At 43.9% G+C, this 17,500-nt stretch overlaps 1 protein-coding gene across 2 annotated transcripts in view; it reads right to left on the reverse strand.

Moving 5' to 3' along the window:
• LOC310789378 (cGMP-dependent protein kinase 1) overlaps positions 1-17,500 on the reverse strand; it is a gene marked incomplete at its 5' end in the record, with an annotated part of 118,819 nt that overhangs the window by 67,491 nt on the left and 33,828 nt on the right. For both annotated transcript variants that reach the window (XM_083651014.1, XM_083651013.1), the window contains one exon: positions 5,508-5,621. In XM_083651014.1, the coding sequence (XP_083507140.1) occupies positions 5,508-5,621 (114 nt within the window). The remainder of the gene's footprint in view (positions 1-5,507; positions 5,622-17,500) is intronic.

Raw genomic sequence — 17,500 nt, forward strand, 5'->3', positions numbered from 1 at the left:
TCCAGGATGACAACAATACACCGATCCAGGAAGTCCGCTTTTTTTATTGTTTGAAAAGGATCATAGAAGAATGCAGCCATATGCCAAAGCATCTTGCAATCATGAGCTATGATCCCAACTGGGTTTTCTGGAATGACGTCTGAGGCTGCTTCGTCCACGGCGATCGTTAAGATGGAGCGCACAGATAATCACTCCGAATGATTCCATTAGTAGTGATTGGCACAGTGACCTCACTCTCTGGGAGAGGAGTCTGGTCCCAAAATGACAGCAGCAAACACCCATGCTACTCCAGAGCGCCCATCACTGCTGCCCTGCAAATTCTGTTTGTGCCATATCCCATGTTTCTGCTTTGTGTCATGTTCTATCATCATATGGTGAGTTCAACTGTGTCCTCCACAAATGTCATGCAGTGCAGTGCAGTAGTCTCATCTGCTGTAGTCTCGGCTCCCAGACGATGGCATCCGCCTACTAATCGTCTGGGACCCGGGTTCACTTCACTAGTGCTTCTTCTGGTCGGTCGGGGCGCCTGTTCGGGGGGAGGGGAACTGGGGGGAATAGCGTGATCCTCCCACTGCCATGCATTTTTTTGAAACTCTCAGTTTTAACAATCAGTTTTAACAATGATGAAAGCTGGGAGTAAGTTATCAGTCTCTAGTTGAGCAAAGCGGACAGAGACTGACAATTGAGTCATGTCCAGCCAGGCCTTCTTAACTCATTCATGGCCAGTTTAGGACTGCCAATATTTAGCACAGGCCAAAGATTTTCATAATTGTTGGTCATCTTTCAAGACCCACAGTAAATTATCTATTAGCACCAAAGTGATTTGCAATACCTCAAAATGAAGATGTACGTCTCTGGGTTCACCAGGAAAAAAAAAGTGAGCTTTTAGCATGTTCTGTACTCTACTTATAGCCATTTATATACACCCTGTTTTCACCCAAAAGGTCTCTCTGAGAAAAGAAATTGCAGAAAATGGCATTTATGTACAGCACACAATCTCAGGCAGAACTTGCTCTCAATTCTTTTATTTTGAACTGTATTGACATCAGACATGTAAATATTATTCATTATGACACAAATGACAAAAAATATATATATATATATATATATATATATATATGAAGTGCTTTTTTTACATTCAACAATACAGTTTGCTCAGTGTGAGTGAGTGTGCAGACAGACAGACAGACAGACAGACAGACACACAGACAGACAGACACACACAGACACAGACACAGACACAGACACACACACACACACACACACACACACACACACACACACACACAGAGAGAGTTCTGTCCACAGCTGCTGCTAGATCGCACCTCCTTCCCCCGCACCTCCTTCCCCCTCCTTCCCCATCAGCGTTTTGCCTCCTCTGCCTCTGCTCGTTTTCCTCCTCTCGTTCGGGCTGGGACGAATGCTGCGACACGACACAGGAACGGGTCCGGCTTGGCTTTGGGACCAGGCGCTGCTGGAACCGGATCGATCATGTTCGTCACGGGTTTGACTAGGCAATCCAGGTTCGCACCGCAGCAAGGCGAGCAGTGCAGCGCGCCGAGGGGCATTTCAATGGCGTTTCGCCTCTCTACAAGGAAGCGCATTTCTCTGTTTTTCCTCCTTTCCTCCTTCTTCCTTATTTAAAACAACAGCTGCGGTATGTGTTTGATAATGTGCTGTCGGCTTGACTTTGAGGTTAGGGACCTGTGTCTGTGTCACAGGCCGGGGAAGTGTTTGAACTAAGCGCTGCACTAATAAAAACAAAAACACGTCAAACACGTCTTTGGCGTGGATGGCTATTTCTGATAACACGTCAAAGACGTCTTTGGCGGTGAATGAGTTAAAGGCCGGGTTTTCCGTGGGGAATATGAATATATATTAAATCTCACGCCCCTAAGGTTTTAGAATCCGTTGAAATTTTTGAAATTGGTTGTTTACAGCCTGAGATATCACCAGAAATCCACTCTGTGTGTGTGGGGGGGGGGGTGGTGGGGGGGGGGGGGTGCGGGGACTCGAAATACTACATTTCCCACAATGCACTGGGCTCGCGTGGCCTTCGTTTCCATGCCCACCCCTCAGGCGTTTGGCTGATATCAAACTCCAGTAGGTGGCGGTAATGCACATATATGTTTGCCAACCGCCATAAAACTCAAAGAAGAAGAAGACATGGAGAGAAGACATGGAGAGAAGAAGAAATAAATCGAAAATAAATCGAAAATCAATTGCCTCCAAATTGCACCAAATGTAAACGGTAGTATATATGTCGGGAGATGTCTTCATAAAAAAAATTTCATGCATTTTAAGGCATTTTCGTAGGAGTTACGCGCATCTGATGTTGTAACTATTTTCTGTAAAAATGTGTAAAAACGGGTACATTGCTCAGCGTTGATTTCGTTACTTCAACCCACCTACTACTAGATGTAAAATTTGACGAGCTTTCCAATGCCGCCAGTCCCGTGTCGATTAGTGCTTCCGTTCCCGAGATAATGGTCTCTTTGCAAGGAACTATGGGAAGCTAATATTAGCTACAGCAGGCTAGGCGGTTGACAAGATGGCTGCGTTTTTGTTTTGGTCAAGGCCTCTGAAGGGGCGTGGAGGACCTCTAGAGGCGGGACCATGGCCAACAACAGTTGTAGTTCATAGGTGCACGACTTCCGCAAGGCGGACTTAGGCCAGATGACGCGAAACGCGTCGGCTGGCCCAAAAAATATGTGAGAGATGCTTGATATCTCTGGCAGTGAATATCCAATTTCAAAAATTTCAACGGATTCGAAAACCTTAGGGGCGTGAGATTTAATATATATTCATATTCCCCACGGAAAACCCATCCTTTAACACAGTGGCACTTTGACAATTGAGTCATGTCCAGCCAGGCCTTCTTAACACAGTGGCACTTTGACAATTGAGTCATGTCCAGCCAGGCCTTCTTAACACAGTGACACTTTGACAATTGAGTCATGTCCAGCCAGGCCTTCTTAACACAGTGACACTTTGACAATTGAGTCATGTCCAGCCAGGCCTTCTTAACACAGTGACACTTTGACAATTGAGTCATGTCCATGCCTTCTTAACACAGTGACACTTTGACAATTGAGTCATGTCCAGCCAGGCCTTCTTAACACAGTGGCACTTTGACAATTGAGTCATGTCCAGCCAGGCCTTCTTAACACAGTGGCACTTTGACAATTGAGTCATGTCCAGGCCTTCTTAACACAGTGGCACTTTGCTACTGTAGAGAACAAGTACTTTCAACAGAAGCACTATTCTATGACCCTCTGTCTCGGGGCAAAGCTACCAATTTCATCTCTGCCCTTGAGGTGGATCTGTCATTTTGCTATCACTGCTCTACTGTATTTGTCATCTCTCCATTTGGTCTCTCACTCCTACCTTCTTCTCATTTGCACTCTTGAGTGCTGCCACTGTCTTGCCAGCAGGTGTCATGTGAAATTGAGGTGAGATGCAGTTATAGATTTGATGCTGTGGGCTGACACGAGCAAGGCATCGCACATATATGCAACCGCTCACAGGAGGGGAGGGAGGGGAGTGGGAACGATCCCTGTGTGTTGATTGGATTGGCTGTATTCAAATCACAGAACCAACATAATTTATCGAAATAAGTAATTACACACAATGGCTCCTAATTGTTTCTGTGAATTGTTTTTCAAATAAATGACAGACTGGAATAAAATCTTCATTATCACAGTTAGCAATAATGTGGTCATGTGATGAGTTCCCTGGGGGGGATGGGTACTGTAGACAGTTTTATGAAGGGCCTCCACATTAGCAGGGTCAAGATCTAAATGCTGGCTTAAAAACCTAATGACTCGTGCATATGACTTACGATGCAAATGTAAATTGGAATTACACTGATATATCCTCCTAGATGCTTCCACACTCGGACCAAATCAAATTGCTTGATTGGATGCTGACCCCGGCCCACCCCCTTCCCTTCAGCCCCTCCTCTTCTTGTTGTATCTGCCTCTCTCTCTCTCTCCCTCTCTCCCTCTCTGACAACCAATCATCCACACTTCATGATGCGGTCACGGGGATTCCCACTAGCGGCTGTCCCATCTAACATGTGCCAGCTGACTTCCGAGCTCCATTCTCCAGTAGCGACGCCCATGACAGGAAGGATGACCACCGTCAGCGGCGGTGCCAGTGATACACCGTACGGTTGTAAACACACTTCTGACCCATGTAGACAATTGCATCATTCGTTCCATACAGAGCTTTTATTGAGCGGTTGCCTCACTGACAAAGCGCGGGAGGTGTGCTCTGTGCTCTCTGAGCGTGAGCTGGGAGGCGGGAGGGTGGGAGTGGCCACGGCGGACAAGAGGAGAGAGAGAGGCGCTCTGCAAAACTGTGGGAAGGGGAAGATTCTCATCTCACCGCGGGGACCTGTCGCCATGCCAACGGTGCCGAGAGGTCCGTCGGGTTGGTCAGAGGCAGGAAGGGGCCTTCCAGGCACCCATTCCTCCACCTCGCCTCACCTGGAGAGACCCGCTACCAGCTCCATACACACCTGGGCCAGCCAGCCAGCCAGTGACTGTTGGAAATCTATCAGCTAAGTGCGTGCAGAATTGATTGCCGGGTCAATAGTGATTACACTGAATGATAGTAGTGGACGCTATTTATGTAGTGGCGACTGGGGGCTGTCAATAAAAGAGAGAAAACCTTTACCTCCTTTCATTTATTTCAATTTAAAGTGCATTTGTGTGTCTCATCTCGCTTTGTATCTATTTATTATTCTATCCAAGGCCACATTTCCCATTTCCTGCCTCTCTCATAAATACAAATCTCTCCTCGGAACACGCTCTCTGTCAACTCTCTCATAGCACACAAGTTCTGGAGTGTGTGCGGCCCCACCATCTGGCCTGCCCTGCCTCAATCTCCCCGCGCGCTACCAGGCTATTCAAATCACCAGACTATTCAAATCACCAGACTATTCAAATCACCTGGATCACTTGGACCTCCTGCTGCCTCGTAGCTGAAGTTTTGGCACAACGAAGAGCAGATGAGCAGAGGCGGTCGACCTCGCCGTTCAGCTCAGCTCGAAGTGTAGTGAGCCACTTAACCAGAGTGGTGCCAAATCACACACACCGGCGATGGGCAGTGCTTCATCTCGACCGATGAACAACGCAATCAGCGCTGTTCCACGCTCCCGCTCATACGGTGACAGGGTGATCACTCTCTCTGAGGCGACCGGGATAGATAGGGGTGATCACTCCGGCAGATAGGGGGCCTCGTCTGATGCACTATAGTCGACAGATTCCACTGGTTGTGTGCGAGTGTGTGTGAGTGAGTGTGTGTGTGTGTGTGTGTGTGTGTGTGTGTGTGTGTGTGTGTGTGTGTGTGTGTGTGTGTGTGTGTGTGTGTGAGTGCAGCACGGTGCGTCTGGAACAGGTGTTCCTATCTAGAATCCCAGGTCTGACGCATCAACAATACAATTATATACACAGACACGTGCCAGGACACGGAGGGCTCGTGGTGTCTCTGCGCAGACTCACTCTTGACAGTGGCGGTCCTGGTGCAGTTGTAGAGAATAGCCAGCTCTCCAAACACCTTCCCCGGCCCCATGGTGCACAGCTTCAGGCTCTCCTTCGTCACCTCCACCCTCCCATCTGAAACACATGCACAGAAAACAAGTTTGACGTTAAGCAGGATGCCGTCACAGCTGCACGTCGATCTCTCCCGGCAGAGTTCTTCCTCGGCTATATTCAAAACACGCAGCAAAGACTGTGTCTGTGATGAAATGGAGGGAATGATAGGTGCCTGAGAGCGTCATTTTGGGGGCACCTTGCCACAGCAGTCTTGACTCACTGGACTAGAAGAATCTCTTTATTATTATTTTGTCATCTGGAGCTTCCCAGGGCTACGACGACTACTACTACTACTACTACTACTACTCCTACAAGGTTCTCCTGTTAAATGGAGGTGGAAAGAGTACTGACAAATCGTACTCAAGTACAAGTATTGTTACTTTAGTGAAAATTAGTACACTCAAGTAAAATTACTAGTCCAGGAAATTATTCAAATATGAGTACACAAAAGTAGCCTATTTAAAAGTACTCAAGTAAAAGTACAAAATATATATATTTTGTCCTAATAATACCAGTGTTACCAGTGTTACCTAAGCTGTCCCTGTCTTTGTCTGTCTTGAGCTATAGAGCTGCTATAGAAGCAACATCCCAATCAGATACATCCAGCTAGTTATGGCTATCAGCAGTGTCAAATGAAACGAGATTACTGAACTAATCTGACGCTGGGGATTGTTACAGTTTTGATCGTCTACACCTGTCTACTAATCTGACGCTGGGGATCGTTACCTGTCTAAATCAATTGGTCTTGAGCGCGAGCTACCAGTTTGGGCGCCATAAATGCATAAGTGACTCTGGAACTGCAGCAAGCAGTCTCAAAGCTACCGTGATGTTTTCATAGTGCGGGGTGCAAAACAAAAATCAAAATGTACTCATTTACTCAAGTGTACATTTAAAAGTATTCAAGTAGAATAACTATTATTAAGATTACTCAAGTAAGAGTAAACGTATAGCATTATAAAAATACTTTAAAAGTACAACTCCTCAACAACAACAAAAACTGCTACTAAAGTAATTGTACTTAAGTACTTTCCACCTCTGTAAATGGCATTGCTACAGTATCAGCATTAAGCTCAGGGGAGCACCTCTTAATTTACAAGATTAGGGCTGTAAAATCAATACGGTGACATGAAAACCAGTTTACTTTAACAGCCACAACCCAGGCACAGACAATGAAATGGAGATAAGGAAATTGACTTAAATGTATTACACGGGCCATTTTCACAGCCACGGTTTCCATTTTTTCCAATTCATGCCCAAAGTAGCTCTGAATTGGTCTGACATCACACAGACAGCGAGAGACAAACTCCAATTTCTGCCATAGGAAGAGCAATATTTGGGGAATAACATGATGTGAGTGCTTCAATTTTACATTGTTCCCTTTTCAGCATGTGATCTGATTAATCCAATATAGTCCCACAGCATCGTGTCTCTGCTAACAAAACCACAGACAAAAATAAATAAAAATAAAATCTCTTGAACGAGAATATTCAATTTACTCTCCCTCTACAAAGATGAACTCTGCCGCTGTGACAGGGGAGCGACTGTGCTCAGACAAGCCTTCTACTGTATATGACTGGAAACTCAGCACTCCAGTGGGACTGTAACTCTGATTCAGAGAGACAGAGAAAACTTGAGGGAAAATAACAACGCAAGGACAAATAACAACAGTTAAAGTGTGATGAGCTCGAGGTAGCCGATGAAAATAAAAACGATAAGAGCAGAGAGTCAGTCATAGTTGGGAGTTGTGAGGAAACTTTCAGACACTTTATCTCGATAGAGTAAGTAAAAATAATAATACTAGTAATAAAAGATTCAACCAGGTTGCCCCAGCATGCCTCAGGGCCAATATTTGACACTTTTCCCCACTTTTTTGGCACTGTAATTCATCATGTTGCTGCTGCCACTGTAAACAACATAACTCCCATTAGAATCCAGCGTGAAACTGAAGTGTATGAACATAAATGTGTTCTTGTAGCTCTTGTGGCGGTCACCATCTCAGTGTCTACAGTACCTCCCTGATGTTTTCACTGGTCCTGTTCAACAATCTGTTTGTGTGAATACTGCCTTCCTGTAACACTCTCCTCTCTCTCCAAACAGATGGGAGAACAGCTAAAGAACTAAAGAAACTCAACTAAATGGGGGGAAAAGTGATATTAATTCTTCGACGTGGGGTTGCTGTGTAACTTCAGCAGTATAACTTTTCACAATACTCATAAGCAGTTTCTTAGTTAAACCACATACAATCTTAATTTCACTTTCCATTCACGGCTCTGCTTTTACAGTACTGCATATCTAACGAGGAAGTAATACACAATGCAAAGTAAATATATTGATCTTTGGTCAACACTGGGACATCCAAAACTGAGGTTAAAATTTGGATTGTCTTTGTACAGAATCAAAGCATGCTGTTCTTTTGTTAATTGGGGGGAAATAAGATGGTATAAAATGCACAGAGATATCTCCATTTGATTATGGAGATATTTTGTATTGTCCTGCAGTCCCTTCTATTTTGACACATTAATTTCACATTCCCCATTGTTATTTAAAGCAGAGAGGTGGCTGGTCTTCACCATCATGCACTGAAGGCTATTCTATTTATCCCATATATCTCTATTTTCAAAGCTACCTTTCTATTTCACCTCTAAAGTACAATAAAGGACAAAACACAGAAGTCCTCTAAAGTCCAATAAAGGACAATACACAGAAGTCCTCTAAAGTACAATAAAGGACAAGACACAGAAGTCCTCTTAAGTACAATAAAGGACAAGACACAGAAGTCCTCTTAAGTACAATAAAGGACAAGACACAGAAGTCCTCTTAAGTTCAAGATTCAAGATTCAAGATTTTTATTGTCACTCCATGGTACAAGTATCACGTGTGAAATTCTTGTGCTGTGGACTCCGTTTACGACATAGTACAAATATAGCAAGGCATATGAGTGCAAAAACAACAAGCAATAGGGCAATAGGCAATAAGCAATAGCAATAAGTAACAATAGCAATAGGGCAGTATAGTGATAAGACAAGTGATAAGACAGGTACAATAAAGGACAAGACACAGAAGTCCTCTTAAGTACTGTGATAGCAAATTATTGATTGAGTGCTTATTGATTGATTGCTTATGAACTATGGCCCTTCTAAGATGTATTTTGTGAACTATGTTCTTCATCATTGCAGAATATTGCTGTACAGGGAGAACATGTATCTTGTTCTGGGTGGGTAGACTGGATTGTTATGTCTTGTGAACATCAGATTAACTATTGACGTCATGGAAATATACTGAGTTGGAGAGAGGTTGAATGAAGTGGAAAAGTACTGCCCTCCAGGGTGGGGGGCGGGTGTCATAGTTTCAGTATATGATGTGTTGTAAACGATGATTCGGCGCTCCTGCCTGACAACGTGGTCGGGGAGACCTCTGTGCACAGATGTTAATTGTAGAATAAAACCTCCTAAAAACACTTAAAACGGATATCTCATTATTGATGGATCAGCAGGGCATTTCAGCAATTTTCCCATCACAGTACAATAAAGGACAAGACACAGAAGTCCTCTTAAGTACAATAAAGGACAAGACACAGAAGTCCTCTTAAGTACAATAAAGGACAAGACACAGAAGTCCTCTAAAGTACAATAAAGCACAAGACACAGAAGTCATATTAAGTACAATAAAGGACAGGACACAGAAGTCCTCTTAAGTACAATAAAGGCCAAGACACAGAAGTCCTCTAAAGTACAATAAAGGCCAAGACACAGAAGTCCTCTTAAGTACAATAAAGGACAAGACACAGAAGTCCTCTTAAGTACAATAAAGGACAAGACACAGAAGTCCTCTTAAGTACAATAAAGGCCAAGACACAGAAGTCCTCTAAAGTACAATAAAGGCCAAGACACAGAAGTCCTCTTAAGTACAATAAAGGACAAGACACAGAAGTCCTCTAAAGTACAATAAAGGCCAAGACACAGAAGTCCTCTTAAGTACAATAAAGGACAAGACACAGAAGTCCTCTTAAGTACAATAAAGGCCAAGACACAGAAGTCCTCTAAAGTACAATAAAGGCCAAGACACAGAAGTCCTCTAAAGTACAATAAAGGACAAGACACAGAAGTCCTCTAAAGTACAATAAAGGCCAAGACACAGAAGTCCTCTTAAGTACAATAAAGGACAAGACACAGAAGTCCTCTTAAGTACAATAAAGGACAAGACACAGAAGTCCTCTAAAGTACAATAAAGGACAAGACACATAAGTCATCTTAAGTACAATAAAGGACAAGACACAGAAGTCATCTTAAGTACAATAAAGGACAAGACACAGAAGTCATCTTAAGTACAATAAAGGACAAGACACAGAAGTCCTCTAAAGTACAATAAAGGACAAGACACAGAAGTCCTCTAAAGTACAATAAAGGACAAGACACAGAAGTCCTCTTAAGTACAATAAAGGACAAAACACAGAAGTCCTCTTAAGTACAATAAAGGACAAGACACAGAAGTCCTCTAAAGTACAATAAAGGACAAGACACAGAAGTCCTCTTAAGTACAATAAAGGACAAAACACAGAAGTCCTCTTAAGTACAATAAAGGACAAGACACAGAAGTCCTCTTAAGTACAATAAAGGACAAGACACAGAAGTCCTCTAAAGTACAATAAAGGCCAAGACACAGAAGTCCTCTTAAGTACAATAAAGGACAAGACACAGAAGTCCTCTTAAGTACAATAAAGGACAAGACACAGAAGTCCTCTAAAGTACAATAAAGGACAAGACACAGAAGTCATCTTAAGTACAATAAAGGACAAGACACAGAAGTCCTCTAAAGTACAATAAAGGACAAGACACAGAAGTCCTCTTAAGTACAATAAAGGACAAGACACAGAAGTCCTCTAAAGTACAATAAAGGACAAGACACAGAAGTCCTCTTAAGTACAATAAAGGACAAGACACAGAAGTCCTCTTAAGTACAATAAAGGACAAGACACAGAAGTCCTCTAAAGTACAATAAAGGACAAGACACAGAAGTCCTCTAAAGTACAATAAAGGACAAGACACAGAAGTCCTCTTAAGTACAATAAAGGACAAGACACAGAAGTCCTCTTAAGTACAATAAAGGACAAGACACAGAAGTCCTCTAAAGTACAATAAAGGACAAGACACAGAAGTCATCTTAAGTACAATAAAGGACAAGACACAGAAGTCCTCTAAAGTACAATAAAGGACAAGACACAGAAGTCCTCTTAAGTACAATAAAGGACAAGACACAGAAGTCCTCTAAAGTACAATAAAGGACAAGACACAGAAGTCCTCTTAAGTACAATAAAGGACAAGACACAGAAGTCCTCTTAAGTACAATAAAGGACAAGACACAGAAGTCCTCTAAAGTACAATAAAGGACAAGACACAGAAGTCCTCTTAAGTACAATAAAGGACAAGACACAGAAGTCCTCTAAAGTACAATAAAGGACAAGACACAGAAGTCCTCTAAAGTACAATAAAGGACAAGACACAGAAGTCCTCTAAAGTACAATAAAGGACAAGACACAGAAGTCATCTTAAGTACAATAAAGGACAAGACACAGAATTCCTCTTAAGTACAATAAAGGCCAGTGTGATTTATCACCAGCAGTGTCATGGGGCTGGGTTCATGTGAGGACAAAGACTGCCATTCATCAGGTAGCTAATACTACAGGCTCAGTAATGCACAAAGCTAATAACTAATTTCCTGTGTTGGGAGCTGTCCAATTCATTTTTCAACTCCAACAGTATCATGCTTGCTTTGGACAGCGTGCTAGTTTCAGGCTGTGTGGGAACCGTAAGGATTAGCTAATCCAATCACTCACTGGAATTCCACAATGGTATTTTTTTCAGAGGCTGTGATCCAGAAGTTCATAAATGTATGTGTGCACGCACACACACACACACACACATGCCACACACACACACACACACACCACGCACATGCAACCACCCACCCACGCACGCACACACACACACACACCACGCACACGCGCGCACGCGCGTGCACACACACACGCACACACACACACACACACACACACATGCCACACACACACACACACGCGCGCAACCACCCACCCACGCACGCACACACACACACCACGCACGCGCACGCACGCACGCACGCACGCACGCACGCACGCACGCACACACGCACACACACACACACACACACACACGCACGCACACACACACACACACACACACACACACACACACAGAGATACTTAGCCCAACTGTCATTTTCCATTTTGCTGGATCACATAACCTGCTTTATTACACTTGACACAATAGTCAAGTGAAACATAAAAGGTAAATGTGAAATGGTGATGATGCGAATAGTTCCAACCTTCACATCATAGCCTGTATTCTTCACATGTAAAAGAAAATAAAATCATCTCGCATGCAAGTGCTATTCAAAGTCAAATCTTATTCAAATGAAAGGACCCAAGGCAAACCATTCCCTCTTGCTGGCCAGTGGATCTGATAGGCATGCAAACAAAGGTACATTCCCATTTCACTAAGCCATTTACCAATTAACTACAGAGGGGCAATAAAAGATGCGATACGAGGGAGACATGAAAATGTGAAAATACCATAAACCCTGTATTTATAACGCTGGCTGCCATTAGGCTTTCCATTGTTGCTGCTGTATCGCAGCATGTGCTGTTCCCCTGGGCGGCGGAGCTCAGTTAATGAGGCTGATCATTTGAATGCACACAGTATGGTGTTCTACATAGCAGGACATCGGGGCAAACCTCGGAGCATGACGTCCCTCTGGTTCAGGATCAAGATGTGCTTCTGGCTGCATTCCAAATCCAGATGCCATGCCTTTTTTGGCTCAACTTTATCTCACGCTGTGGCGAAGACTTCAATGTGACTGATAGTGGTTTTCCAATATGTGACGTTGCTTAAAGAGAGATTATAATGCCCCCCCCCCCCCATCAATGATATGGTTTGCTCCAAGCTGTGATATTGATTGCTGAGTAATTCATGTGATTTCTGTCATATTTGATCTGTGGTATTCAAGTCTCCTTTAAAGGGATACAGCAACTTTTTGAGAGTTTCGCCCATTTGCCCCTTCAAGTATTGACAAATGCTACTTATTCCTTTTAAAAGGTCTTGGCTGATGCAGACTGTGTTGCTCAGCTGATTTCACTACTGTTGACAAAATGTAGGCTACTATTGTAAATGACATAAATGACATAATGTAGCTAATGTAGTACTGTAAAACCCAGTAGGCCTAAATAAAGTATGAGGCTAAACAGCAGGCAGCAAAGGCTCATTCCAAAACAAGAGTGAATGTGTTGGCTTCCACCTGTTAGAGAGGAGTATTGAAGGAGATTTGGCCTGTTTTCTCTTGGAAGGGTAGTTACTGTAGCATAGCTATCAGCAAGTCTATTATAATGAAGCTTAAGCTAATGCTAGCCAGTTGCTCTCTGTCAGAGTGTGGGACAGCTACAGTAGCCAGCGAGGCTTTTAGATAGAAAACAATTTAGCGGTGGTTTTGGTTGCAGACGGAAACACCGACTGCCAAAAGGTTGACACCCAGAAAAGTCTAGAAAATTCAGAAATGAAGACAATCTGGGTAGAAGGCGAGTCTCTCTGCACACACACACACGCACGCACACACACACACACACACACACACACACACACACACACACACACACACACACACACACACTGTCACAGACTACAGATGGACTATAAGTAGCTTATTGATTCAGTTGGATAATTTTTCTTTGATGACTTTATGGTGGAAACTCCTGCTCAGTGCCTTTAATAAAGCGACTACAAGTGACTACAATGTATCACTTTTTCAACTTCAAAGACTAAAAGCTGTGTGAATGTGCTCCATCTAATGCCTACCCCACACTACAGGATAATTTGCAAGATTATGGCCAAGATTCCCCCCTCCCGATTTTCTCGGGGGTGCTCCCGATTTGAAGCGCGTCGGGCAGATAATCTTCCCAAATGATCCTGTAGTGTGTGGGGTTCAAAGATTCACAATCGGGAAGACTGCCTCTTCCCGATTGTGAATCGGCCATATCTAACATGTTAGATATTTACAACCCGACAGGCGATTGCATCTTGAGCAGAGAGCCAGTAGTAGCTGCGTTTCCATTAGTTTTTCGCAAAATAAACTGGTCCGCGTCCACCCGCAGCCCCGCACAGAAACAAAGAACGAGGAAATTGTCATCGAGGTGAAATACCCGTGCGTCTTTGAACGGGACGGAAAACTAATGCTATACTGCAAAGCATGTAGCCTACAACAAGCGCTTAGGTCTCAGCTTCCCGCATCGCGAGTGTCCGCACGGAAAAGTGAGTCAAATCAGCAGACGCGCCCCTCCACAAGACACCTGTGCAGACGGTTTTCGCCTGGCCGTGCACAGTAGGCCTACACCCCGAATGGACGCGGCTGTCCGCGCAAATATTAGTTAAACAAATCCTTTCAGTGCAAATGCATTATAAAAATAAAAAATAAAAATAAAAATCGAAAACGAAATGACACTACTACACCCGGTGCGCACACTGAATAGGCATTTTAAAAGTTAACGTCGAGCCCTGCTTCAAGGTGAATCTTCGGCATAATCTTCTAGTGTGTGGGGTTGCGTTTGAACAGACGCGATTGTGTGTGTGTCCCAAGATTGAAATGTTAAAAAATCGGCTCTCTCTGTCCTGTAGTGTGTGGGCTCTCAAGATTTTTATAATCTTCAAGGATTTGAAAATCCTGTAGTGTGGGGTAGGCATAATCCTTTAACAGGAGTAATTTATAAGCAAAATAGTTTGAGATCTACAAGGATATTTGACCAGATGATCACCTCTATTCTATTCAGTACTATTATATATATATATGTGTATATATATATATATATATATATATATATATATATATATATATATATACTGTATATATATAATATCTGTCTCAGACGAAAATGTGACAGTTGATATTCAACGTGATTAAAGAAGCAGAACAGATTTGTAATGAGGCCACTTCTTGTGTTGCTTGAAGCCAAATGAAACATACGTTTTCTATTATCCGCAAACTAAATTTAGGGCAACAACATGAGTTCATTTCCTGAGTGTGCTTTCTTACATTCAGGCTATTAGGCCACGTCTATAAATAAAGCGCAGTTCCAGGGGTCAGGCGCAGGCTACAGTTTGATTCTTCCTCCATTGTCTTGTTTTTATGCACAAAATGGATGGAAGGAAACAGGATGTGGGGGAGTACAAATCCCACAGAGGATACCATATATACATACAAGCACCATCCCATCTCGCTAAGTCGTTCTTCTTCCGCCACTGCTCAGGGATCAGATTACTCAGTACCCAATGCTCTTGTTGTCCGTTAGGGACATGAGTAACACTGATTCTGGATCAAAGGTAACATCTGTCTCATCCTGCATGGATGCCCACCGGCCAAAATCAAGGTCATCACCACTGAAGCTTACTGGTGGAGGAGCGCTTGATTCTGTCTGACTTCAGATCAGCTGTTACAGTTGTGATTAGGATGAAGGAGCGAGGCAGATGGCCTAAAACCAACCTATTTGCATGTGAGTGCCCGATCCGTTTCCTGGAGGAAAAGCCATGCGAGGCAGAAAGCGGAGGCTGAACTTCTGGTCGAGCGTGAGATCTATTCAAGAGGGACTGAAATGGATTCAGAAGACTCACAAAGGTTTAAAAATCACCATCTGTTTTCTCTAAATATCACATCAATTAAAAAATTTAAGTTTGAGTAACAAACAGCCCTGAGATGGCAGCCGGTACTCAGGTTTTGCCCAAATTTTGTTCTTCAAACAAACACATTGTGACATTTCAGAAGACCAAGAGAGTCAAGAGTGGGTAATTTTTCACATCTAGCCAGTTGTTAATGAGAAACGCATCAATATATTGAGGTGACATCAAAGAATGAAAATGTTGTAAATGCATTCTGAGATGAATGTACCTGCGCTGATTAATTTTGAGCCAAATCTTCTCTGATTATGGGTTTGAGAAGCTAATAAATTGCAATCATGGATGGATCTTATTGGTAATTCCTCCTGACCACAGAACTGTGACCAAAAATACTGTTTGTTTTGCCACAGGGCACAAGGCACGCATCACTTTGCCTCCAATTAAGGACAAAACAACCTAGAGTATAAAAAAATATGGAAAGCAAAATATTTGACTGGTACTCTAAGGCCTACAAAATAACCCTTCAGCCGGAGGCACAACTCGCCATCTTCGGCTGCTCGGAGATCTCTTTGAACTTCCCTACAGCTGAGCAACAGTCTCTGACACAGGGGACAACTGTTGCTAAAAAAAACTCATTCTGACGGAATGGAAGTCCTCCTCTTCACCTTCTTTCCAACTGTGGTTGACGGACATGATCTCTGTTATGAGGATGGAGAGACTTAGGTTCCTGAGGACCAATTCACTTAAAAAGTTTTCAACCATTTGGGACCCGTTTCTAGCATACCTTGATGAGGTTAAGGGTGACGGGTGACTCGCCTGACTGGTTTCTCATGTTCCCCTTGTGTGGGACCCCAGGCACAATATCTCTCACAAGCACATAAGGACACATGTGGCTGGTAATAATGTTGTAATATTGAATGTTGATCATATATTTATGTTTTTTTCCTGTGTCCGAGCGTGTTCGTGTGTCTTGTCTGTACATTGTTCTGAAAAATTGAAAATAAAATATTGGAATATATATATATATATATATATATATATATATATATATATATATATATATATATATATATATACTTGCCAGAGAGAGAAATAAGCTAAAGCCAGGAGCATGGAGAGCGAGAGAGAGCCTTGTTAGAAAGAGAGAGGGCAGATAGAACAAGACAGGGAAGAAGGTGAGAAATTGAGAAAGGGGGAAGAAGGCGAGATAACAGAGCAATGAGGAGGAGAAGCAGGCAGAGATGAAGCAGAGATGAGGAGACAGACGGCGATGAGGAGAGGAGAGCCGAGGTAAAAGGGGATGAAGATGTACGGGCGCAATGAGCACTGACACCTCCCCGAAATATCATGTTATTGGAGATGATGAAGCCACTTCACATCGTTCTGAATGAGCTGGAGCCGGCGGGCACACAGCCCTCACCTGCCACAGGCCATTGCACATCTCAACAAGTGGTGGGCAAGTCCAGAGACACTGGACAAGGGGACATGTAGGGTGCTGGGAAGGAGACATGTAGGGTGCTGGGAAGGAGACATGTAGGGTGCTGTGAAGGAGACATGTAGGGTGCTGGGAAGGAGACATGTAGGGTGCTGGGAAGGAGACATGTAGGGTGCTGGGAAGGAGACATGTAGGGTGCTGTGAAGGAGACATGTAGGGGGCTGGGAAGGAGACATGTAGGGTGCTGTGAAGGAGACATGTAGGGTGCTGGGAAGGAGACATGTAGGGTGCTGGGAAGGAGACATGTAGGGTGCTGGGAAGGAGACATGTGGGAGGATGGGGACAGGTTGCCCTCTCTCTCAGTGGGAGGATGGGGGCAGGTTGCTCTCTCTCAGTGGGAGGATGGGGGCAGGTTGCTCTCTCTCAGTGTGAGGATGGGGGCAGGTTGCTCTCTCTCAGTGTGAGGATGGGGGCAGGTTGCTCTCTCTCAGTGGGAGGATGGGGGCAGGTTGCTCTCTCTCAGTGGGAGGATGGGGGCAGGTTGCTCTCTCTCAGTGTGAGGATGGGGGCAGGTTGCTCTCTCTCAGTGTGAGGATGGGGGCAGGTTGCTCTGTCTCTCAGTGGGAGGATGGGGGCAGGTTGCTCTCTCAGTGTGAGGATGGGGGCAGGTTGCTCTCTCTCAGTGTGAGGATGGGGGCAGGTTGCTCTGTCTCTCAGTGGGAGGATGGGGGCAGGTTGGGAGGATGGGGCAGGTTGGGAGGATGGGGGTAGGT

Source organism: Poromitra crassiceps (genome assembly GCF_964638095.1).
Source record: "Poromitra crassiceps genome assembly, chromosome: 14".
Taxonomy (NCBI): Eukaryota; Metazoa; Chordata; class Actinopteri; order Beryciformes; family Melamphaidae; genus Poromitra; species Poromitra crassiceps.